The sequence below is a fragment of the Tachypleus tridentatus genome, chromosome 9 (genome assembly GCF_004210375.1).
Source record: "Tachypleus tridentatus isolate NWPU-2018 chromosome 9, ASM421037v1, whole genome shotgun sequence".
Taxonomy (NCBI): domain Eukaryota; kingdom Metazoa; phylum Arthropoda; class Merostomata; order Xiphosura; family Limulidae; genus Tachypleus; species Tachypleus tridentatus.
This window is the reverse complement of record NC_134833.1, coordinates 165,293,442-165,320,206: the sequence shown is the minus strand read 5'-3', so window position 1 is coordinate 165,320,206 and position 26,765 is coordinate 165,293,442. Positions and strand designations below refer to the sequence as shown.

Here is a 26,765-nt window from a genome sequence, read left to right as displayed (position 1 = left end):
AGAAATGAGACCCACTGGGAGATATGACCTGCTACTTGATCTATCAAAAAACGCACTTCCTCGTCTAATTTAGCAGTGATTGATTAGAGGAAAGACAACTCGTCAACAACATCCACCGCCAATTCTTGGGATACTCTTTTTACCAACGAATAGTTGTGTTAACCGTTATGTCATAATGCTCCCAAGACTGAAAGGGCAATGACGTTAGATGACAGAAATTTAAACATATCAAGCTCGAAAATTAAGTTATGTGTGTTTTTGATCTATAGTCTTATGTTTCCCTATAAATAAAGAGCAAATCTTTTGATTCATTCATTACTTTAGTGTTTTGCTCAAATAAGTGGAATGGGTTCAAGCTTTCCATATCATTAATTGTGAATATAATGTTTTTTCTTCATCTTCGTCAGCAAAGTAGAATTTTCCAAATGTCTATAAAATAAAGGGATTAAGAGAAATGACTGTTTCTGAACGTTCATGAATTTAAAATTATAAATCTAAAATCGATCAAAAATGAATAAGCGGACATGAAACATATTAATTAAAACAACAATACTGTATCTATTAATTAGTGAAAGGAAAATGCACCGTAGTTATTCGTGTAAGTACAAATTTTAAAATCATAGGTATTTTATAACGTATTTTAGGCTTAGTCTTTTTATCGCGGTCTTTTTAATAAATTTAAACATTTAATATAGACTAAAGTTTTTTGCAATATGAACTACGTAATTAGTAAAAAGAAATATTCACATGTCTATGGGGTTGTAAGTCTCTTTTTACTTCACCATATAGTGACTAAATTAATTTTTGTGTGTGAATAATATTATGACATTTATTCTGGTTTTCTACATTCTATTCTACCCAAGTCGAATCCAATCCAGATTATCCTTGCAACTTAACATGTAATCGTAATTACTGTTACTCATGCAAGTTAATCTTATTAGTATTTATCAATTACATATGTTTTGTAAGATATTGTAAGTAATATTAGTGTTAGTTATTGTTGTTATATCATTTTACTTTTGCATATTTTATTTCGTAAACGCGATTTTATCCATGTCCGTGTTTTAATCTTTAAATAACAGTTTCCACTTTTCACTTTCTTTTGCGAGTTACTAAAATATTATCATAAATTAATAGTATTATTACAATATTATTATTAGTTAACTACTTGTACTACTTCAAGTAGTAGTAGTAGTATCTTCTAAGTTTTAATATTCTTAACACCGTTACAGTGTAAAACTGTGATGTTAATCTTTGTCACCATGGTTTTCCATATCAGCAATTTGTCACCACTGTAACTCAAACAACCCTCACGGCAGGTATTAAATTTGAAAAAAATAAAAAATGTAATAGAGTAAAACTAAAAGTAAAACAAAATGCTGCTATAATCAAGGTGGAACAAAGAAATTATTTTATTTTTTTAAATAACTACAGAAAAACTAAACTGCCAAAGAACTGAAATTCCAATTTTGTTATATGCAAAATAAAAAAATGTTAGACATGTTCCTAGCCTGTGCTTGATACAAATTTTAATGAACTATACCACATAAATATCCATATTAAATTAATATATACTTCACTAAATAAAGTGTAATATATTTGGAATATTTATGAAGGATGTAACTTCTATTTCTTAACTTATTTCTCAGTAGTCTAAATGAAAACGTTTTTTTTCACAGAACATAAAGGTGATGTTTCTATGTAACCATGGAAGTGTTAAAGATAAAGATTGAACCCTTTTATAATGAGAAGCAGGATGATTTATTGGATATTAAACTGATGAAAAATGAAGATGAAACATTCACAATAACTAATAGTAAGTTATATATATTTAGAATTTTAATGTTTTGTGTACTTCACAGCATAATAGTTTGGATTTCATCTGTTTTAATTTAACAGTGTGCTTGAATTTTCTATCATTAATTGGAATTTTCTTTCTTTCTTACATGACTTTATTCCTGTTCCAGGGATTTATATCAGTAAGTAGAACTAGACTGCATTTTCTTGGTTATTTTGGTCCTTGTCAAAAACAGGAATCCATTGACACTTATAAACTTAAACTGTACCTCATTCATTTTTTATACAGAATTTATGGTTTTTAATGTTGCATAATCAGGCACAATTATAGGATGGGGATTGTGGACCTCAACAATGTTTTACAAATTTAGTGTTTGTTTTTTAATGTTGTACAGGGTGTTCGGAAAGTCACTGTGCACTTATATTTATTAACAGACATGTTACAGGAGGTAAATATGAATGACAATTATAAACAATGTTGAAAGTGACCCCCGTTGGCATCAATACAGACCTGGATCCTTCTTATTTTGTTTCTAAACACCGCTATCAGTTGCTGGCTTGAAATAGACTAAATGAAATATGATTACAAAACTGCACAATGACTTTCCGAACACCCTGTTTTAGTAGACACAGATCTAGTATGGGCTGTAGACCTCTCAGTTTTTTGGAAATTAATACCTGTTTATTTGTGATGTACAATAAGGCATGGATATGGAAGGGTTGTGGATCTTGACTGTGTTTTCAGGAATAAATATATTTTTTAATGTTGTATAAGCAAGTGCATATCCTGGACCCTTTTGAGCTCCATTCACAAGTGCATCATTTAATATTCCATTAACAGACGTGAACCTTCAGAATACATCCTATTCTTCTACCTATTCTGTTTTAGAAATAAAGAACCCTCCTTTTTTCAGATATTAATAAGAAAACAGACAGTCATTTTTACATTAATTATGATATAATATTAAAAAAAATGTCTGTTTTTATTTGATTTGTATATTATTTACCCCTAAAGATTTTTTTGGGTTTTTTAAAGTTTAGCATAACTAAATGCTACAGCAATCTTGTTGTGGTCTCAGACACTAACTGATTATTTCTAAGAAAATAAAACAGTGTTGTTATTATCAGAGACTTTTCCAGTTAACATAGCATAATATTTAGGGACATCAAGGGACCTATTGATCTAGCTCAGCTGTCTCACCCTCTAAACTAAACTGTTATAGTTATCAAGCATTTTCTTAGCCTTTCAGTTATGGGCTGGGTGATATGTCTTGGCTTTTTTTGTGGACTAGTATCTTATAAAATACAGTCACATTTAAATTATTATACATGATATATGCTTATAGATTATTACTATTTAGAAACAACTTCTTAAACATATTTTACTTAAAACATAGAACAGTAAGTAAAAAAGTACACTAATAAACATCTCTTCTTGTTTTAACCTTCGTATTCGGTTGCTAACCTTTAAGAAATTTTTTGCATGGAGAATGTGAAACAAAATAACTTTTTTTAGGTTTTCATATGTACAGTTAAATAACCAAGAAATCATAAATAACTATATAAGTAGCATAGAATTCCACTGTAACTTGTCAAGTTCAGTAACTTGTATTTGTGTTTAAGAAAATGAAATTTTGAGCAGACCAAAGACTCAACCTACCTCCTCAAAGTTGTGTTTGGAAAGAACAAGTTGATGTACTAATACTTAAAAAGAGGTAAGAAGGCCATTATGAGCTTTTAATTGGTTATTCACATGTCATATATAGAAGTAAGTGCATATAAGGAAATATTCCTAACAGTAGAAAGAGGTGGGTGAGATTGAGTTTGAATCACTAAATATAGTGAACGCTCAGCAAATAGAAAATGTAGGAGGTTTTTATTTTATATTCTAGCTTTTAAATATCAGTAATTTGAGTTCCTAATTCATACAAAACTATGCTCTTTTTTTATTTTGACATCACAAATCTGAACCAGTTCTGTATTCAACATACCACATGGCACAGAAAAATCAATGTTTAGGTGTATTTTTGTAATATATACTTTTCAATTAAGAAATTAAATAATGTATAATATAAAAATTTGAATTATAATTTAAAGTTTGTTACCAAACTTCATGACATAAAATAGTATTTCAGTAAAATGTTGAATGTAAGTCTACAAACATGATGACATGGCTCATGACCCATTTGAAAAAAGGGTTAATATACCAGGCACAGTTGAGTGAATTGGATCAGCAATAGGGTGATATTTCTAAATCTGATCAACCCATTTTACTATGGCTTGTTGTTATCCCCACTTGTGACCTTTCTTTAAATCATCTGAAGAAGTGGAGAGTTCATTTTTCTGAAAGACTTTCAAAGCATACTTCTGTTGCCATGTTTATGGATGGTTTGAAATGAGATGCCTGTTTACGCTCTGCCATAGTTTACTGTAGCAAGCAATTTCAGATATATTTTCACTGTGGAATTATATGCCATTTTTTTTATTGATTATATTGAAGTTAAGCAATAATCTGATATTGCAATCTTTAATGTATTATACAGGTTACTTCACCTTTTTAGTCACAGCTGTCAAAAATCTTAGCAGCTGACCCTAGCTCTCATCATATTTTGTTTGAAAAATAAAACTAGTTGATAAAAGTGTTTAAAGTTTGACAAAAATGTTCATAAATGTTTGTAGTTTCAGGAAAATAAAATATTTAATTTTTATTTGTTCAACCATTTCTAATAAAAGATGTTGTTTAACACTCCTACGAAAAGAGGGTCCTAATAGGCCCCAGAGCAACTTGAAAGGTTATTAATATTAGGCTAATAATTTTGTATTTAAATGAAATTGCCATTTAAATCCATTAATGAATGGATTAACGAGATTCCCACTGTCCCTATCTACTATCTAGCGAAACCACAGCCAGGGGAATGGGCTTGGAGAAATCAGGACTAGAAACGTCTTTTCGTAGGAGTGTTAATGTAGTTATTTGCACTTGGATTCTGAATAGTTTACTTGGAAGGTTATTTCTATATGAAGTATAAAAACACAATTTATTATCTTAACATTTTCACATTTTATTTACATAATCTATGGAACCTCCTAAATGAATAAGGTATGTTTTATAAAGTAAAAGTTTTTATCTTGTATTTTATTTCCTCTACCATATCACTAACTCTACTTATTATCATTAGTGTACACTGCAGTTAAATGTTTAAAATTAACAAATGGAAATATGTACACACCTTTCAGCTTTTCAGTGAAGCCTTTTGAAACTTGATTTTTTAATATGTTCGATTTCACATCTTTATCTTTTTGCTTGTATTTTATATTTAATTTTCCTTTCCAATTCTTTGCCTTTTTATTATTTTGTGAAACAAATCTGTACAGGAGTTGAATATAATTATAATAAATCGACACATTCAAAGCATCGGCCATCTTGTTTATACACTTGCATAATCCAGGCAATAACAAGTTAAACTTATAAAAAAAATCATTGAACCTATTAAATTTGATTTTTAAAACACAAATAATACATAATTAAGTAAAATATAATAGGAAGACCTAAACATAATTTAACTGTCCCTCTAACTATAGCATATTTAGGTAAGAAACCATATCAAGCTCATTATAATACTAAGTGGAGTTACATCTACTTTAATAGGAAAAACTGCATCCTAATTGTGAAATAACCATCGGTAGGGTATAGTGTAAATTGAATCTAACAACTTGTATACTTATACATATATACTTGTCTACTAATTATATGTACATTATAGATCTCAAGGCAGTAGGTGGGTGTGGCACCTGTCAAGGGTTGTAAAGTTTATTGATAACGAGAAACCCACTTGAAATAAAAATGTATCTCAGAACAGCTGGTATGGGTATTAACACTTTTACTAATAAATCAGAGAACAATGTTTCGACCTAGGAAGGTTGAAAGATTGTAAAATTTATTTCTGTTTCCCAGATAAACCTACTTTTGATATGATGTGCCAAGTGGGTCAAACACATCTACTTAGGATTTATATTGCCAGCTTCTATGGCTAAAAATTAACCACTTCCAAAGTGGATATTTTTCACTTGGGTCACATTGATGAGAAAACTGCAGTTTAAATACTTTTTGATTGGTTTCCTTTGAAAAAAAAAGGAATTCTAACCTAGCTAGAATAAAAATTGAAATTATATACTCTAATTTCTATGTCTTATACATGTATTAATAGTAAAATGGTTTAATTAAATTTTGAATGCAGTGTAATCCCATACACAGAAAAGAAATTAAAAATGGCACCAAGACTATCATGTAGAGTGTGAGATTTTATCCAGTTTTCTTGTATACTTCACAAATGCTGACCCATTTTCCATTACAATACATCGTTGTTTAGTTTTTCTGGTTATTATCAGCATGATCTTACAACAGTCATCTACTCTGGTGATGCCACAATTCTATCTAATGTTTTTTTTCAGGTCTGTAATTAAGGCAAGGCTTCATGCCTTGGGGTGAAACATCACAACAAGCCTTTCCAGGTAAAGCCTTCTCTTGTTTAGCCATTTAATTTCCATAAGAATTGGAGGGAAAATATTCTCTTGTTGAGACTACATATTGACAAGTTTTGTTAGTCACAAATTCTTTTACAAGAAACTGATTTGCCAATATGCAGCTTTAATGATGTTCAGATGACAGTTGACCACATTATGCTTTAGTTTCATCTATAAGAATACCAGAAAAGGCACCATTTTAGAAATATTTTTATCTCGGAATTTCCCCTGGTAATTGGCCAGTGACACTATCCAGATTGACCATGGGTTTTAGGATTTCCACATATTACTTTTCAGTTTAGTTTTTTTAATGTGTCTTGATAAAAACAAAAAGATCCTTCATGGTGTGTATCTATTTTTGTACAATTTTGTTTTATGCAGATAATCTAGATACTTTACTGAAGCAGGCAAATATTTCAATATTTTTACTTTAAGTTTTGTTAAGTAAGTTGTTATAGGTGTTTTCTGTAGAATAATGTCTTTTCTTTTTAAAGAAGAAAATAGTTATTGGGTGTTTCTTGTAGAATGGTTTCGTGTCTGTTTAAATAAGAAATTCTTTGTTTTCACTGTAGGATAATTTATTGAATTTTAAAATAAAAATCTAGTAAGTGGCTGTTTCCATAGCAGCATTGGGTATACAGCCAATCAAAGAAAAAATTAGGCCTCAACATCACAGATTCTCCTTTCAGTTTTGCATTCAATTAAATTTAAAGAAATATCTGTAACAAAGATATATGTAATCTATACCCACTGATAGTTGAACTGAGAAGTTCAAGACAGCAACAAGTGGCAAGCAGTACCCAGTTGAGGATAAGATGGCCATGTGATGAAGATAATGACAAATTAAACCTTTCACATTCCAGCCTCTTCCAGAGTAGGAGCAGGCAGAAACATGGTGAGAAGAGACCTGTAAAGACAATGGGAATTGAAAGTTCAGGAATAATTATCTAAACAAATAAATTATCATATCCAATCTGTAAGTGCATTGAGAAAAAGAACAATTTTAAGGGATTAAGTCAGGAACAGGAAGCATGGAAGGAAGTCATGCATGCCACATAACACCTGAAAGCTTAAATAGGAAAGAGAAGGAAATTTGAATTGGGATGGGAGTACAAATGGAAAATTGAATGTATGGAACTCTTGTGTGAAAGCAAGCTATCTTCGCAAGCTGATGAAGTCTTGAGAGGGAAGAAACAGTTGGAATAAGGTAAAATAGAGGGAAGAGCATGTCCAACCAATGACAACCACAAGCTAAAAGGAATAGAAAAATAGGTCTTCAAGGAATGATGGTATAGCAAAGTGGAAGACAGAGGTTCCAACAGAGGTAGAATAAGGGTATACAAAACAATATTAAGATTCCAATCTAGTAAAGGTAGGCAGAGGAGACACAAGGATTGAAATGAGAGAGAGAAAGAAGGAAGTGGAAACACACAGCAGGAGTGGAAAAAATGAAAGACCTATACCTTGTAAAGGCTGATATAGAGAGGCTAATATAAAGACCACTAACAGAAGATCTGATATTTCCTCTAATAAACCAACATGAATGAAATTAGAAAGACAGACTGGAAGAAACGGCCATGTGTGAAGCTAAAATGTGGGAACAGTTGGATGAAATACAGACAAATGAGGTTGGTGGAGGAAGAGATGGTGGAAGTGGTGACAGAAGCAGTTTAAGTAAAGGCTGAACAGACCCAAATATGGTAATGAGAATTACCAAACATGGAGTGGTTTGGATTATGAACAGATTTTAGGAAAGAGGTAGATACGACAGTAGGTATAAAGGTAACACTTGGTCCAATCCTGACTGGAGGCATGAACCACCAAACCCCCAAAGGATGTGAAACTTGGGACCAAAACAGAGGTAGTTTGGTATTGAGGTGGGTGAAAAACATCCAGGAGAGGAATAGCACACTGTGAAGATAGTCATCAGAAGACGTGAGGATCAATTGACAACTTCATGGTAAGAATCTTGTTAGCATAAGATAACCAACTTTCAATAAGCTTGAGAGCACCTTTTATTTACAGGCCAGCAACAGAAGATCTAACATTTAAAAACAAAGGGTACCATCAATAGGTTAGTCTATCATCAAATGATGCAAGAGAGAACAGTTGAATTATCAGACTGGGTCACAACTGACTTGCCATGCAAAAATGAAAACAAGTTATCTAAAGCCAGACAAACTGGTCAGAGTTCCAGAAGTTTGATGTGAGATCCTTATTTGACCAGAGACCTCCTGAAAGTGTAAATATGCTCTCAAATGGTCAGAGAAACATTGTAGATCTGGTTGGGAGAGGAGCTCAAGTTGTGATGATGTTCCTGTCAAGCCACCAGGCAAAACTAAATAAAAGAGAGTGAGAAAGACAGATGAATTCCATATGTGGTTGACTGAGAAGGACTTAAAATCCACCCTAGTGTTCTTTACAAATCACTATTATGAGAGTCCTAACTGTATTTCTTTGATTAGCTAGCCCAACTCATGGTGGTGAACCTTCAATAGGTGAAACTGCAGTTCACAGTTGTGGGTATGGTGAAATAAAGAAAACTAAAGAAAACATGGATTCTTCTTTCAATTTTACCTTTGGTGAAAATGGAAAAAATCAGCAACATATATATATGTAATCATTAAATATATGGTCTCTTATATAATGCATAATAATGATTTTGGCATGAGCTCTAACATTATGGAAATATCTAAATTATTTGAGGTTACTTTACTGATGATTGAATTAAAACCCCATTAATATGAGTGAGTAAGATTAACCTCTTCATTTTTTTACTTCAAGTGACCTTCATGTTGGTTCCCACTGTGTGGGAAGTGGTGCTCATCATCCCTACATCTACACTGTGTGACCTTCAAGACCGATAACATCCTCCATTAAGATAGGGTGTTTTGCAAGACCACTAGTATGTTTATCCTCATGGTATATTACATCATAAATATGCCTCTCCCAGACTGTACAAGCTTGTGGATTATCATGAGTAAAGGGAAGAAAGGGTTGTTGCCCATCCTTCTGTTCCTGGTTGAATACTTTAGGTTTGGCTTGCTCTTAAAAGTGGAGTTACATTGTTACCTGTTGCCCTTCCTCTGATGAAACATTTCTCTGGACTTTTATATGCAAAAACGGCTCGTTTGGGCTGAGAAAACACTTTACATAGAAGAGCGAACAACGTTTCGACCTTCTTCGGTCATCGTCAGGTTCACAAAGAAAGAGGTAACTGACCGGAAGCTGACCACATGTTTGAAAGGGGTTGTGTAACTGTGTGTCGAAATGTAGAGGGCGGTATTAGATGTTTGAATATATAATTTATTATATTAATATAGGTATAAAGGCGTTCCTTTATATTGGTTTATTTTGGGTTTAAGTTGTTGTATAAGTAAGGCTTCTTTAATTTTACGTATGTTTATGTTTGTTTCTTTATTTAATATTTGAGTGTTTTCTATGGTTATATTGTGTTTATTTGACTTGCAGTGTTCGAAAACGTGTGAAGGTGACTTTTATGTTCTTTGAATCTGGTTTCCATTTTCTACTTGTTTCTCAATATAGAAGTCGTGGCAGTTATCACATTGTATTTTATAAATAATGTTGGTGTGGTGTTTGTCAGTGTAGTTTTACATAGTATAGACCTCAGTTTTGTGCCTGGTTTTGAATAAATTTGGTATTAATTGGAATGTCATATTTTGTTACTAATTTTGCCAAATGTTGGTTATTTGTTTGCTGATGTCGGGAATATATGGTATACAGCAGTATATGGTTTCGTGGTTTTTTGATTCGTGAGCTGTATTTACTTTAGTTGGTTGATTTTGCTTTCTGTCTAGGTGTGTGCGTATAATGTTTTCTACGGTTTGTGGAGGAAACTTGTTGATGTTGGTGAAGTATTGATTTATTTTGTCTAATTCATCGTTAATTTTATCTGGTGAGCATAGTTTTATGGCTGTGTTTATTTGGTTTCTTAGTATGTTGAGTTTTTGTGTTGTTTCATGTGCTGAGTCCCAAGGAATGTATAGTTCCAATTAATACCAAATTTATTCAAAAACCCGGCACAAAACTGAGGTCTATACTATGTAAAAACTACACTGACAAACACCACACCAACATTATTTATAAAATACAATGTGATAACTGCCACGACTTCTATATTGGAGAAACAAGTAGAAAAATGGAAACCAGATTCAAAGAACATAAAAAGTCACCTTCACACGTTTTCGAACACTGCAAGTCAAATAAACACAACATAACCATAGAAAACACTCAAATATTAAATAAAGAAACAAACATAAACAAACGTAAAATTAAAGAAGCCTTACTTATACAACAACTTAAACCCAAAATAAACCAATATAAAGGAACGCCTTTATACCTATATTAATATAATAAATTATATATTCAAACATCTAATACCGCCCTCTACATTTCGACACACAGTTACACAACCCCTTTCAAACATGTGGTCAGCTTCCAGTCAGTTACCTCTTTCTTTGTGAACCTGACGATGACCGAAGAAGGTCGAAACGTTGTTCGCTCTTCTATGTAAAGTGTTTTCTCAGCCCAAACGAGCCGTTTTTGCATATAAATTTCTCAACAAGTGGGTTTCTCGTCATCACTGATTTCTCTGGACTATCAACTGCACTCTTCTTTACCTCTTCTAGTGAAGTGTGGGATTCCTCATTACTTAACAGCTCCTGCCAATTGGTTCTCAGAGGCTTTCTCTCGAGTATACTGAATTCCACTCAATTTAGTTGAGGGTGTTTTGCTAGTGTAGGTGGTGTATAGTCTTTAACCTTTGATCTGGTGAAGTTTTCCAGATGCTGTGTGATTATGGATTGGATGAAACCACCACATGCAGTTTAGTCCTTTGGCTGGGTACTCTCCATCCTACTGCTACCAGGATGTCAATTCCTAAGTGTATTGATACTGTTTGAAGCTGGATTAGCCAACACAAGTCTGCACATATGTTGTTGGGCATGGTCTCTCTTTCTACCACAGATTGGATGATATATTCCCAACACTTGAACTGCAGCTGACTCTCCATGTTGCATTTCACCTTCTTACCTTTGTCTGGATGTTGGGTTCTTGGGTGGCTAGTATTGATTGTGAACTAGGTCAGATTCATGGGTGAATATGGTTGGGGAGAGCTATTCCATCAATAATCTGGATGTTCCATTCCTAATGCTGATAGGTTTTGGATTGTAGTTGATCCACCGATTATAGTCCGATATGTCCTAATCATTCTGCATCATTTGTACATCCAGCTTCTTGGATGTGCTTCTTTCCACCTTTTTATTTGTGACAGTTCATCACTATGGGAAAAGAGTATACTTGATATGAATGTTGTGTGGCCCTCTCCAATGAGGTTTCACACTTTATGGGCTCTTCTCAGATGTTTTCTGAAGATGCTTATCTTGGTAAATTTGCTATGTTAGTGTACATGAGGTATTATATTGAAAGTTAACATTTTTATACAATGAACAATTTAGTTTGATAGATGATTGCTCCTGATCACCCTTCATATCCATTCTCCACACTTTGTGTTCTTCTTTTGTCTAATTTTAAAGTGAAGATTGGGTTTTACATTATAGAGGGAGCAATAAGAGGGTGTGTTGCATTCCTGTTGGTGGAGGTTGTTTCATGCTACAACACATCTGTGCCATGTGCAAACATGAGGAGGCAGATGGAAGTGGAAAACTAGTAGTAAGCAAAATTTTTGTATGTAGAAATTATTACTCATCAAGAAAAGCTATTATGTAAGATTGGCAAGTATCTATCAGAAAGACATTTTTGTGTATGAAAATATTAAATTTCTTGCTTGTACATTTTCAGTAAAATAATGTCTTGTGTGTTTAAATAGGAAAGTGGTTATAGGGCATTTCATGTATGATACCTTTTTGTGCATTTATATAAGAATGTAGTTATTGGGTGTTTCTTGTCTTAATGTTCTATGTGTGAATCCAGTATATGGAAGTGCAAACTAAGTATTTTCTTTTTGTTTTCTTTATATGTAGAATCAGACATAACAAATGTTATTTTCAACTAGTTTTAGCACTGTTTGCATACATAAAGTTTCAAACATTAGGTTTATTAATTATCATGTTTTAAGTTAGTGAATTGTGAAGACAATACGTAATGGTAACAATAGTTGTTTCAGTAACCTTTTCACTATGTTGTTTGATTTTTGAACACTTGTGTTCCAGTTAATACAGAACAACCTGGTGATCTGCTACAAGATGATGTTGTTTCTAAGTTCAGTTACAGTGATGATGAGGACCAGGATGGTTCACATTGTAATGTTATGAATGTGAAAACAGAACCTGAATATCGAAGGGATATTGAATTTGAGTTAGAAAGAACACCTGGTAAGTACAGCCACCACCTAAAAGTTAAGTTTCTAGTTTAACATTTCCCATGTAGACTGGATTGGTGTGACTAACCCTAAAGTATGTATTTGCACATTTTAATTCTAATCTGCTTTGTATCTTTGTGAAAAAATGTAAGATTTCAATAGACATTACACAAAATATCACGTTTTAAGATAATACCTTTATTATTCAGGCCATGAGGTTTTAGTGAGTTACATTCAAAATTTAATAACTTTTTCCACCTCAAGTACCCCTTGGACAGATGTGATTACAACTTGCTTGACAGTGAAGGTGATTGATGCAACAGAAATATGTTAAGTTCTCACAAAACCTGGTAACATTTTGTTAAAGTTTTTATTTACCTTGTACATTATTTTAATTATGTCTTTCTAATGAAAATTTTATTTATCTTTTATATTAACTAACACTCATACTGTTAATAATTTGATTGAAAAGTGATTTTTGTTTTAACTATAAAAATAATTTTCTTCATCTGTAGTTTTCTTATTTCATTTGCATAACTTCTAGAACCTCCAAAAGGATATCTAAAGTTTATTAAGGTAAATGGTTACATTTTTTTTCAGTTACTCTACCAATCACTTCTGATAACTGTTATCATCAATGTACAATGAAATGATACAATTAAAATTAGGAAAGAGAATACCTTTTAATTTTTTTGTATAATATCATTAGAGATATTTTTTGGCTATATTCATATTATCAGGTTTTTGTTTTATTTTTTTACTTGTGTGTAATTTTTTATATTCTATTTTCCTTTCTTGTTCTTTATCTGGGCACAAGACAGTGGTGCTTTGTGGCATATTATTCTTTATCTGGGCACAAGACAGTGGTGCTTTGTGGCATATTGTTCTTTATCTGGGCACAAGACAGTGGTGCTTTGTGGCATATTGTTCTTTATCTGGGCACAAGACAGTGGTGCTTTGTGGTATATTATTCTTTATCTGGGCACAAGACAGTGGTGCTTTGTGGCATATTATCATGTCACTGGCAGATATGCACAATCCTTGGGCAAAATGTTTATGCACCATTTACTATCAAAAGCCTTGTGAACTGATTCAAAATATGATGCATATTTAAAAAATGTTTAAATTTTTCAGTTGTGCATTTTAAAATATACATAATTAACTAAAATATAAAAGTAGGACCTAAAACACAGTTTACACCGTGTTTAATATATTTAGGTAAGAAACAACTTTAAGTGCTATAGTCAATCAAGCAGCCAACAGTACTATAGTCTGTTACATGAGTTCCATGATGACCAGCATGTACCAATTTGAAAATAACTGTAGGTATATTATAGCGTAAAATGAGTTCTTTCTAATGATTACATATATACATGAGTATGTAACCCCAATAGAAAAATAACATTTTTAGTAAAATTGCTTACTCAGTGTTATTCTTTGTGTATAAGATACTTGTGATCTTTAATTATAATTATGAGACGGTGTATAAAGAAACTTAAGTTACCATATACATTGTTGTACAACTAAAGTTTACAATGTGTTTTACTGCAAATTACATGAACCAATCATGATTGATTAAAATACTTTATTATGATATATGAATAAATATAACAAAAACATAGCTAATAACCCACAATTTAATAATATGTAAGTATTTAAGTTCTTGATTTTATAAGTCAATAATTGTAAAATATCTTGAATTCCTCCTAGTATGAGAATTGACTTTTTTTTCTCTATTCAGCCCTTCTTCTCTAATTTATTTCCTATCCAGCTGAGAAGTAAATATGTTAATGTAAATCACTCATGATAATGTTGTCATTGCTCAGGCAAAGCATAATTTTCATAGCCTTCAGTCTTATATAATTACAGAGTAATAAAACAGAAAATCAGAGCTCATTGCCATATCTTCCTGTCATATTCTCTTTTTCAGAAATTGCAAAGAAATCACTCTGGTGTTTAATTTGATTTATAACCAAAGAAAAGCTAGTTTCAATCTATCAAATAACCTATTATAGGACATTGTTTTCTGCACAGAGATTTGTCTATCTTGCTTCCAGCTTGTACTTTATTCCTACAGAAAAATCCATCAGCAAACTTAGCTGAATTTCTAATGGCTCTTATTGCATACTTAGATAGCCCAAAAAATTCTAATAGTTACAGGACATGTTCTGCTTTTTGTGTATTATTTGTTCTTTGGTATATTATCTAATTAAATGAAACATTATTAAACTCAATGGTACCATTCTTATAAAAAAAGTAGGGTTAAGTGTCATTGACAGTCAACAGCAAAAAATAAAACAAGAAGATCCAGGTAAGTACTTTATTTCTTGTATTCTTCATTTATTCAGATATCCAAAGTAAATATCAAACAATTTTTTTTTTCACTAAAGTTATATCTTACATATTACTTTCTCTACCCTAACTCTACACAATCTATCTAACTGACCTTGAAAACATTCATAAAAAAAAAAAACCAAATCTAAATTACCTCTTTTTTGTTCCTTCTCTAGAATGACTGCAACTTGTAACATAATGCTACAGTTTGTTCATCTTAATAGTTTAAAGCTCATAACATTATATATCTAGTTATACCTATTTTATTATTTTACTACTCTTTCACCTATGTCTAATTAATCCTATTTACATAGATCAAAGGACACGTCATATCATTTGTTGACTCACATTAAACATTTTTTTGAACTACTATTGTATGAATGGACATTAAAAATATTGATATCAAATTATAAATTATTATTATAATTTTAGACCATTGTAGCTGTCTGAGGATAAAATATTTTCAAAGATTGTCTTGTATTTGCTTGACCTCTGAAGCAAGACACCAAGTTCATGTACCCACTGGATAGAATCTCAAACACATTCACAAGCTTCAACTGCATGTTTCATTATTAAATTTGCCTTGTGTGCTCCACAGTGGAAAAACAAAGCTGACGGTTGCTTCTCTTTTATTCTTGCCTGACATCCACTGTACACACCATTCATGTTAGCAGTTCCATCATAAGTTTGTGCTCTTAATCTTGACAGTGGTAAAGTGAGTCTAGTCACTACATCAAGTATAGTCAAGGATATTGTTTCACCAGTTGTATTGGAAACACTGTACAAACCAAGAAATGTCTCATGGATGTCAAGGTTCTCATCTACGTATCGTACACATATTGCTTCCTGTTCGGCACCTGTAACGTCTTGAGTGCCATCAACTATTAATACAAATATTTTACTTTGCTGCACTTCGTGTGCTATGTTCTTCAGTATTTGATGGCTGAACATCTCCATTATTTCATTCTGAGCCTGGGGTGATGTGAATGTTGTTTTCTTTGTCAAGTAGGCCGTCAACTCAGGATCTTCCTCTTCCAGTAGCTTCATTAACTACAGGAAGTTCGCCTCCGTATCAGTATGTCCACGTAATGCTAAACCTTGATGTAGTAAGAAACGTAAACTTCTGAATATTTTGACTTCTTTTGTATTCTTCCTGCTACTTCTTTTTTCCATCATGTTACTGGACAGTCACTGGAGTTACATCACGTGAACCTTCTGGAGATATAGTGAATCTGTGCTGAGAGGAGGATTGGTGTTCGTTGAATTTCTGTTTTGCCTTTTTCCAGTTGCAAAAACTGGTGGATATGAAGGTATACTCCACTGGTTTGTCTAATTTTCCTGTAAAAAGGGCTCTATTTTCTGCCTTGGCACAATGAAAGCATATGATTTTTTGAGTCTGATTGTTGAAGTGCAGCCATGTGAACTCATCAAACCACTTGCCCTGGAAGATGATATTTTGAGATTTTGCTTTCTGTCGTGGTATTAGTTGTGCATTTGGATGATATAGCTTTCCACAGTGTTTCTGTGGAGTGTCAGATTTGTCATTACTGCACAAACTTGTTTCACAATTATCTGGTGGTTCATGGTGTGCAATAGTTGCTCTGATGAACATGGTATTTCCTCTGTATGGCAAGTTTTTATTCCTTTGCTTGAGGTTGTTGGATTATCTGCATTGTCACTTGTAGTACTAGTAACTGGCTTGTAAAACTGTCTAATATCGGAAAGTTTCAGACACTTGCTTGTCATAATTGGAATCTGTTTCCCAGATGACTCAATAGGCTAAAATACAGTCTTTATTGAAAAACTGTAATGTACAATGAACGAAGATAGAACAGAATGTAAGTAGGACTGAACTGTTCAATGTATTTAAGTCGAACGTGTGAACCTCACAGTTACTACCAAGTCGACTGACCGCCTGGGCATCGCTGAGACAATAATGTGTGCTAGTTACAACACAAGTAATTGCATGTTTGTCGAAAAATACTTAAACAATCACAAATGTATTATATTCCTGTTAAAGCCCATCAAAAGACAAACACGTTGTGATATAATGACTATAAGCACGTCTGTTAAATAAAAACACTTAAACAAAAACTAGCAATACAGTTGGAGTATAGGCTTCAGGCTGTTGAAATCGCTCCTTTTGTGTTCTAATTATATAAGAAAATACAATATATTTACTATCTATGATAAGAGAATATATTGTTCTTTTACCATAAAGCACCACCACTTTATTTGAGAACAGTGATAATCTGAAATTTCATAGAGTAATGAGGGCCACAAACACAGGTCTAATGAGCCCTCTTGTAAAATTGAGGCTCAGACTAAAGGGAGCAGAGTGGGGTGATGTAGGGCGCATCTGGATTCGAGCGGCCCGAACCTGTCGTAAACTATACATTAAATGTACACTATGGTTAGCTCTTTCAGAAGCTAAAGAGAGTAAGGTGTTCAACAATAAAACCGGTTAGACATGCATAAGAACAAATGGCATAGGAAAACTGCACAATATACACATAAGATTGATGCAGCTACAAGCTACAAATGGCCTGCCAGATCTAGATCACAGGAGTTTACGCTTGGGAGTAATATATTTGAATTTCATACTCTGTTCAATCTGTTGTGATGAAAATTTTACTTTATCTGTGATAGTGCTTGCAAGCCTTGCATGTATACTTAGGCCTACTGACTAATACTTACGAACTATCGCTTAGATCGAAAAGCTTAGAAGCATGCCTATATTAAAGATGTACATTTCGGCTACTGAAAAAGCTTACATCTAGGCCTAATTATGTAATTCAATTGGTAAGAACACGAGAATCACAAGAACAAACACAGAATTTCTAGACCTGTGATGCAATAAAACAATTGAACAGACCAAACTGTAGGGGATAATGATTATATGCAATATACCCCCACCTAAAATGTAGGGGTATGTATCCCATCCATCCCCCCCAGGATCTATGCCCCTGGTCATGTGGTATATTGAATGTAGCATTGGTTCAGATATTTGTGATCCCTAAAGTATATATTAGATATTCAAATTACTGATTGGCTACGATATAAAATAAGAACCTCCTATATTTCCTATTTTCTGAGATATATATTTATAAAATCAACCAAGAGGGCACCACCACCCTCTTCAGTTTTTAAAAATACATACATCTACTTTGCTCAATGGTGTATGTATAACCACTCAAAACTTCAGAATGTTCCCATAGTGGCTTTTTCAACCACTTTAAAACTTGCTGTTTTCATGCTAGATTACAAATGGTAAGGTAAGATGTTTGTGAGCTTGAAATTTTTTAGACCCTAAATCAGCACAGTTACTAGGCCTGATAAATTATAGTGGAATTCTATGGTATTGATATAGTAACTTATGATTTTTTTGTTTTTCAAAATAAATATATTCATAAAACCTTTAAAAAATTATTTCTTTCCATATCCTTCAATGTGAAATTTCTTAAGGCTTAGCCAGCTATGACGTGCTGCTACTAAGGACATAGGTCATAACTACAAGAGATGATTGTTTTATTAGTTTATTTAATGCCCTATGATTTAAGAAAAATAAATTTAAGAACTTGTTTGTAAAAAGTAATAATGTGTGTGTGTGTGTGTATATATATATATATATATATATATATATATATATATATAATGCAAGGTATCACACCTGAAATGTGACTCTATTTTACAAAGGACCAGTTCACTAAAATACAATCAATACAGGTCACTTTATAAAGACCAGTACTTTATTCTTGGATATTGTAACACCAGTGCATGTGTGCTATGCCACTGTAACTTCTTTAATGTTAACCAGGAACAACTGGAAGGTCAATACAATAACAATAATAAATATATGTAATGCATAATTTTATGAGTTTTAAGCTATTTAGACTAAATGTTTATGTTTTCATGTTATAATCTGTAGTCCTTTTTAGAACAGGAAAAGCTTAAGTTATATTTAATTTTCTAACCTATCATGTAGTCTAATATAAGCCTTCTTAAGATCAAAGAATACAGAAACAAGATGTATCTCTTAAGGAAGACTTATGTGATCAAGGTTTTGAGACAAATCAGGTGGTCCACAATGGAACTTTATCAATGAAAACTGCAGTGAGTGACTGAGAAGAAGTTGTTTTACTCAAAAAAACCAAGCAAGATAAATATTAACCATCTTCTTCAAAACCTCATAGCCATTGGATGATAATTACAAGGAATTTTGAGATCCTTTCCAGGTTTTGAAAAAGAGAAACATTAACTTTGCACCATGCATCTGGAAAAATAAATACGGTTAAAAACAACTAGAAGAAGAGCAAGAGAGGCAGGAGAGAGACGGTGCAACATCTCAAAGTGAACATCATTAGGTCCAATTAATGTACTGCCAAACCAGGGAAGAGCAACTAGTGTAAATGTGCAGAGAGGCAGGAGAGAGAGTGCAACATCTCAAAGTGAACATCATCAGGTCCAATTAATGTTCTGCCAAACCAGGGAAGAGCAACTAGTGTAAATGTGCAGAGGCAGGAGAGAGACGGTGCAACATCTCAAAGTGAACATCATCAGGTCCAATTAATGTTCTGCCAAACCAGGGAAGAGCAACTAGTGTAAATGTGCAGAGAGGCAGGAGAGAGAGTGCAACATCTCAAAGTGAACATCATCAGGTCCAATTAATGTACTGCCAAACCAGGGAAGAGCAACTAGTGTAAATGTGCAGAGAGGCAGGAGAGAGATGGTGCAACATCTCAAAGTGAACATCATCAGGTCCAATTAATGTACTGCCAAACCAGGGAAGAGCAACTAGTGTGAATGTGCAGAGAGCAGGAGAGAGATGGTGCAACATCTCAAAGTGAACATCATCAGGTCCAATTAATGTACTGCCAAACCAGGGAAGAGCAACTAGTGTAAATGTGCAGAGGCAGGAGAGAGACGGTGCAACATCTCAAAGTGAACATCATCAGGTCCAATTAATGTTCTGCCAAACCAGGGAAGAGCAACTAGTGTAAATGTGCAGAGAGGCAGGAGAGAGAGTGCAACATCTCAAAGTGAACATCATCAGGTCCAATTAATGTACTGCCAAACCAGGGAAGAGCAACTAGTGTAAATGTGCAGAGAGGCAGGAGAGAGATGGTGCAATATCTCAAAGTGAACATCATCAGGTCCAATTAATGTACTGCCAAACCAGGGAAGAGCAACTAGTGTGAATGTGCAGAGAGGCAGGAGAGAGATGGTGCAACATCTCAAAGTGAACATCATCAGGTCCAATTAATGTACTGCCAAACCAGGGAAGAGCAACTAGTGTAAATGTGTAATTATATTCATAGGGATGATCAACTCAAAAGGAAAGTAGTGATTTCTCAGCCCATGACTTAATGCCAAAAAAGGCACAGGAAAGGTGGAAAAAACATTCCCTAATGGTATTGGCAATACCTTATAACTCCATGTGAGGAATTCAGTGTAGTATATCTCCAGTGTACTTCAACTTCAGGAGGATTTCACTAAGATGTGGCATAGACAGGATTTGCATCAGTTCCATTACTGGTAATACTCGGCATCCAGTACAGCTACCAGGCTGTCAGCAATGGTGATACAGATACTAGTTTATAGTGCATCATATGTTGAGAAAATAGCTCTTATCACATGTCCCAATTTTGGAGTTTTGACAGAATGCCTCCTTTGTATTTCAGCTTCACTTTTCACAGAATTATAAATGTTTGATATGGTAGTTTTTGAGTTTATACTTCAGTCAATAAGGAAATCTTACCATGAAAATTGGTAATAGCATGAAATACAGTAAACTGGTGACTCCCATGCTCTGGAAGAAAACATGAATGTGTCTATGTGACTGACTGCATGTTAGGTAGGTTCATGTGTGATTACCTCTTAGCATACAGACAAGTCAAACTGCACATGGTAAAGTAGGTTATATTCAAAATTTAATTAAACTACTTAATTATCAGAGTATATGAACAAATTTGACATCAAACTATAAATAATAAATCAAATTTTAATATTGTATACATTCTTAATTGTTCAAGGAAATACTTAAGAACAACTTCAAATTCCCTTGGTATGAGTATTTGGATATTTGTTCTTGGGTTGTCTCTTCTGCTGGATAATTTTGTCCATCCTATAGAAAACTATTAAATGTAACATAAACAAGAACACACTGGGAAGAATAGTTGAATTTCTAAGTCTTATATCACATGATTAGAGGTTGTCAAGTATTGGTTCTGGCAACCAATAAAAAATGGGAAAAAACTATGTAAGTGACCAGTGTTTGTTGTCTTTGTGGTTCTTCATGTTCAGTGAATGTACTGTTGTCATGTGTTACCACAGATTATCATGAACACTACCAGTCTATAGAATCTGACACTTGATACAAATATACAGTTTAACATGTTGGAGTCAGTAGTGAAACAGTTTATAGTTACAGGAATGATACCTGAACTTCATATATAATATATAGATAAACATGTTAGTTTAGTCTAAATATTTATATTTATAAATATCTGTTTAACACATAAAGTAATATATTATATGTTTATTATTAATTAATTTGTGACATCATTTATATCTATTTTAGATATAAAGACCAGTGTGGACACCTGTTATGGAAGTCAGATTCCTGGTTATCATGTTATAAAACAAGAAGGTGATGTTACAGGAGATGTAAAATCACTAAATAACAATATTAGTGTAGAAACAAAATTAAGTGAGAATAACCTAACAACATGTAATATACATCAAAATGATGATAAAGCATACAGCTGTGGAAAAACATTTGATAAACTAAATCAACAAAGGAGGATACAATCTGGAGATAAAGTATATTGTACAGTTTGTAAAAAACACTTTAATAGAACTAGTTACTTAAAACTACATCAAAGATGACAACACACATGTGACAAACCTTACAGTTGTACAGTGTGTGGAAAACAGTTTGTAACAAATGGTGACTTAAAGAAACATCAAAGGAGAAACACTGGGGAGAAACCTTACAGTTGTACAGTTTGTGGAAAACACTTCAAAACAAATAGTGAATTAAAATCACATCACAGAATACACATTGGGGAGAAACCTTACAGTTGTACAGATTGTAAAAAACAGTTTGGAACAAATGGTGAATTAAAAAGACATGAGAGAAGACACACTGGTGAGAAACCTTATAGTTGTACAGATTGTGGAAAACAGTTTGGAACAAAGGGTGCATTAAAAATACATCGAAGAATACACACTGGGGAGAAACCTTACAGGTGTACAGTGTGTAAAAAGCAGTTTATATCAAGCTGTAACTTAAAAGCTCATAAAAGAATACATACTGGTGAAAAATCTTACAGTTGTACACTTTGTGGAAAACACTTTGGAACAAATGGTAACTTAAAAACACACCAAAGAATACACAGTGGGTAGAAATGTTACAGTTGTATAGTTTGGAACAAACAATGAATAAAAAATACATCAAAGAATACACACACTGGAGAGAAACCTTGTACAGTGTGAGAAAAACAGTTTGGAACAAATGGTACATTAAAAATACATGAAAGAATACACCCTGGTGTGAAACCTTACAGGTGTATAGTGAGTTGACACAATTTTCATTCAAATAGTATCTTAAAACCAATGAAAGAAACACTGGAGAGAAATCTTACAGTTGTTAAGATTGTGAAAGAGAATTTGTTAAAAGTAGTTACTCAAAAGAATATAAAAGGTTACATACCAGGTAAAAACCTTACAGTTGTGGAATACAATTTGTAACTGTAGCATAAAAATACCTCGGAGAACATACAGTTGGGAGAAGAAGAACCTTACAGCTGTAAAAGTTACCTTACATCAATAATACTTCTGAGGTCAGACTATGATAAAATCATTCTTTGGTACAGGTGTTTAGCACAATGCAAATGGTTTTGCAAGGTGGCATACAACAGTAATAGGTGTTTTATTCATTACATGAAAAAAGAATTGAATCTAGTCTTTAAGATTAAAATATTTATCAAGGTTTGACTTAAATATCCTTAAATTAACAGCATCCACCACATCTGAAGATAAATGTTTCAAAAGTCCAACCATACATTTAGTTGAAGATGACTCTGTTGAAATTTATATTCATGTATCCTAGTCTAAATATTGAAAAAGATGAAGCATCAGTCTTATCAGTTCTTTTTCCAATCTTGTATATTTTATAATCTGTGTAAAGTTAAGATACTATAAAAAGTACTGCTGGGACACCTTACAGTAATTTAGTTTGTGGAAAACAGTTTGAAAAATTGTGTTTACTGTAGGGCAGAGATTGTTAAAGAAACAGCAAACCATATAACTCTGAAAAGAACAAAACACCTTTCAGCTGTCTACTATGTAGCAAGTATTTGGAACTTTAAAAACATCAAAGATAATACACTGGAGAAATCTTGTGTGTTTATATTGTGAATACAGTTGTAAGTTAAAGTAGACAAGAAGGTATCACCTGGCCTCATATCTGAAATCTGGCTCAAGTAAAGGGTTGGTAAAACATTTTGTGGTATAATTTGGTACACAGTATAAGGTATAAGCCTTTCAATATTATAAATGTTGAATCAAAAGAAAGTGCTCACTTTTGCTCAAATAGTAAAAAGAAAAACAGAACAAGTTGTATATTTATATCTGTTTAAGATCGGAAGATGATCTAACTTTCTTGGTCATAGTGATTGTCAAATGTTTCAATGGAATTATGATAAGAAATGTAGGATTTCATATCCAACATAGATTTCTAATTCTCACCATCTACAAAGAATTAAATGTTTAATAATATGGTTATGATAAGGATATATGTGAAGTAGAGAGGAAGTTAGAATTTATTATTAACATTACTGTTCAGTTCTGTCAACCTTGATTAAACTACTGAATATAGTTATAACAAGGATATATGTGATAGAGGAAGTTAGAATTTATTATTAACATTACTGTTCAGTTCTGTCTACCTTGATTAAATACTGAGAGGATATATGAAGTTAGAGGAATTTATTATTAACATTACTGTTCAGTTCTGTCTACCTTGATTAAATACTGAATATAGTTATAACAAGGATATATGTGAAGTAGAGAGGAAGTTAGAATTTATTATTAACATTACTGTTCAGTTCTGTCTACCTTGATTAAACTACTGAATATAGTTATAACAAGGATATATGTGAAGTAGAGAGGAAGGTAGAATTTATTATTAACATTACTGTTCAGTTTGTGAAGTGTCTACCTTGATTGATTTAACTACTGAATATAGTTATAACAAGGATATATGTGAAGTAGAGAGGAAGGTAGAATTTATTATTAACCTTACTGCTTAGTTCTGTCTGTCTTGGCTGAACTATTTAATGTGGTTACTGTAAGGTCACTATTCTATTTTGATCTTGATTCAACTACTGAATATGGTTAAATCTGGCTGATTTCAACTGGTATGTGTGTATAGTTTATTTTCAGTGTTATTCTAGTCTTGGTAGAAGAATTTTTTATAAAGTGTGAAATTATGAAACTGTAACATAATTTTTCATTTTTGATATTTTTGTCAATATATATAAGGACAGTAAAATGTATTTATAACTTCATGCAATAAAGAAATTCATTATAAAATATTAACACTTTGTGATATATACATAAAGATCAATATGAACATCTGTTGTGTGAATTATATTACAAAAGTCATAAAATCCTTAAAGTGAGATATCATTACATACTGATGAAATACCAGTTTTGTACTAATGTAAGTGTGTAATATAATACATATTGGTGAAATACTGGTTTTGCACTGATGTAAGTGTGTAATATAATACATATTGGTGAAATACCAGTTTTGCACTGATGTGAAATACGGTTTTGCACTGATGTAAGTGTGTAATATAATACATATTGGTGAAATACCAGTTTTGCACTGATGTAAGTGTGTAATATAATACATATTGGTGAAATACCAGTTTTGCACTAATGTAAGTGTGTAATATAATACATATTGGTGAAACATTATTGCATAGTTCCTGGAAATCAGTTACAAGATAACTTTTAACTTAAAAAATTTGTTAAAGACAATGGAGAAGACCTTACAGATTAGAAATATGTGGAGGTTACTGGTTCCAGTACTGATCTAAAAATGGAATAAAGTAGAATGACTTAAATATAATAGTACTGTCTGTTGTATGTTCAAGTTTCTACCTTCTATAGATTTTCACAGTATTTGGTATGGAGACTAATTGGGCCTATGGAAAGATACAACTTTTCATATTTTCAGTTTGTACAAGCATTCTTTTACCACTAGTTCACCAAATTTGGCATGAAGGTTTCTCGGGTCCAAGCAGAGATACATGTATATTTACAGTTTCACATTTTATGTATGTATGTTTCATAGGCATATTTTACATTTACCTGTAAGGGAAGCAAGTTTTCAAGTCCTAACCTTTCATTAATTATTAATCTACATAATGGGTACTTCAGCTAGTAGTTATTAATACATATTGGGGATAAAACAGATAAAGAACTGTCATAAACTTGATATTGTTAATGTTACCACATTTTCAAAGTTTGTTATCCTGAATAAAGAACTGTCATAAATCTGATATTGTCAATGTTACCACATGTTCAAAGTTTGTTAACCTGAATAAAGAACTGTCATAAATTTGATAGTATTAGTGTTACCACATGTTCAAAGTTTGTTATCCTGAATAAAGAACTGTCATAAACCTGATATTGTTAATGTTGCCACATGTTCAAAGTTTGTTATCCCAAATAAAGAACTGTCATAAACCTGATATTGTTAATGTTGCCACATGTTCAAAGTTTGTTATCCTGAATAAAGAACTGTCATAAACCTGATATTGCTAATGTTACCACATGTTCAAAGTTTATCCTGAATAAAGAACTGTCATAAACCTGATATTGTTAATGTTACCACATGTTCAAAGTTTGTTATCCTGAATAAAGAACTGTCATAAACCTGATATTGTTAATGTTACCACATGTTCAAAGTTTGTTATCCTGAATAAAGAACTGTCATAAACCTGATATTGTTAATGTTGCCACATGTTCAAAGTTTGTTATCCTGAATAAAGAACTGTCACAAACCTGATATTGTTAATGTTACCACATGTTCAAAGTTTGTTATCCTGAATAAAGAACTGTCATAAACCTGATATTGTTAATGTTACCACATGTTCAAAGTTTATCCTGAATAAGCTCACGTTTGTTGAATCTTCACAAAAGATGACAGTAAAGAGTGTCAATTATCAGTCTTGAAGTTACAATTACACTGCAGGACAATAAGAAGTTTCTTTTTCTGAGTTTTAGTGCTTTGAAAAACACACAACTATTTTGTGAAAATAATATCCCTTGTTATATTGAATACTGTTGAGTTAAGTAAAGGTCTTAATTGCTACCTTGACCTACAAATATTCAGATACACCTAAGAAAGTTTAAAAGAACTTCCAAAACAACAAAATAGTATTATTTGTGATCTTACATATGAGCTATAGACTTATTTCTAATCGTTCTTGAAATTTCTCGAAGTGTATGGACATTTTGAGAAAAAAGGCTCATGTTTTATAAGCCCCTATGTAGCATAGTGTCGTATAGCAACATTGTATGTTTTTTGTAGCATAGTGTCGTATAGCTATGTGGTGTTTTTGTAGCATAGTGTTGTACAGCAATGTTTTTGTAGCATAGTGTTGTATAGCAGTGCTCTGTTTTTTGTAGCATACTGTTATATAAAGAAAAACTAAATACCTGCTTCCAGATCATAAAGCCATCATGTAAAGTG

General features: G+C 32.5%; 1 protein-coding gene across 8 annotated transcripts in view; it reads left to right on the top strand.

Annotated features, from left to right (window-relative positions):
• The first annotated feature begins 227 nt into the window (after positions 1-227).
• LOC143226869 (uncharacterized) overlaps positions 228-26,765 on the top strand; it is a 38,649-nt gene continuing 12,111 nt past the window's right edge. Inside the window, exons 1-4 of one of the 8 annotated variants that reach the window (XM_076458395.1) lie at positions 228-598; positions 1,680-1,816; positions 12,513-12,674; positions 21,576-26,014. In XM_076458395.1, coding sequence (XP_076314510.1) covers positions 1,708-1,816; positions 12,513-12,674; positions 21,576-21,883 — 579 coding nt within the window. In that variant the 5' untranslated portion in view covers positions 228-598; positions 1,680-1,707 and the 3' untranslated portion in view covers positions 21,884-26,014. The other 7 variants (XM_076458396.1, XM_076458400.1, XM_076458399.1 and 4 more) reach the window with 7 other exon arrangements.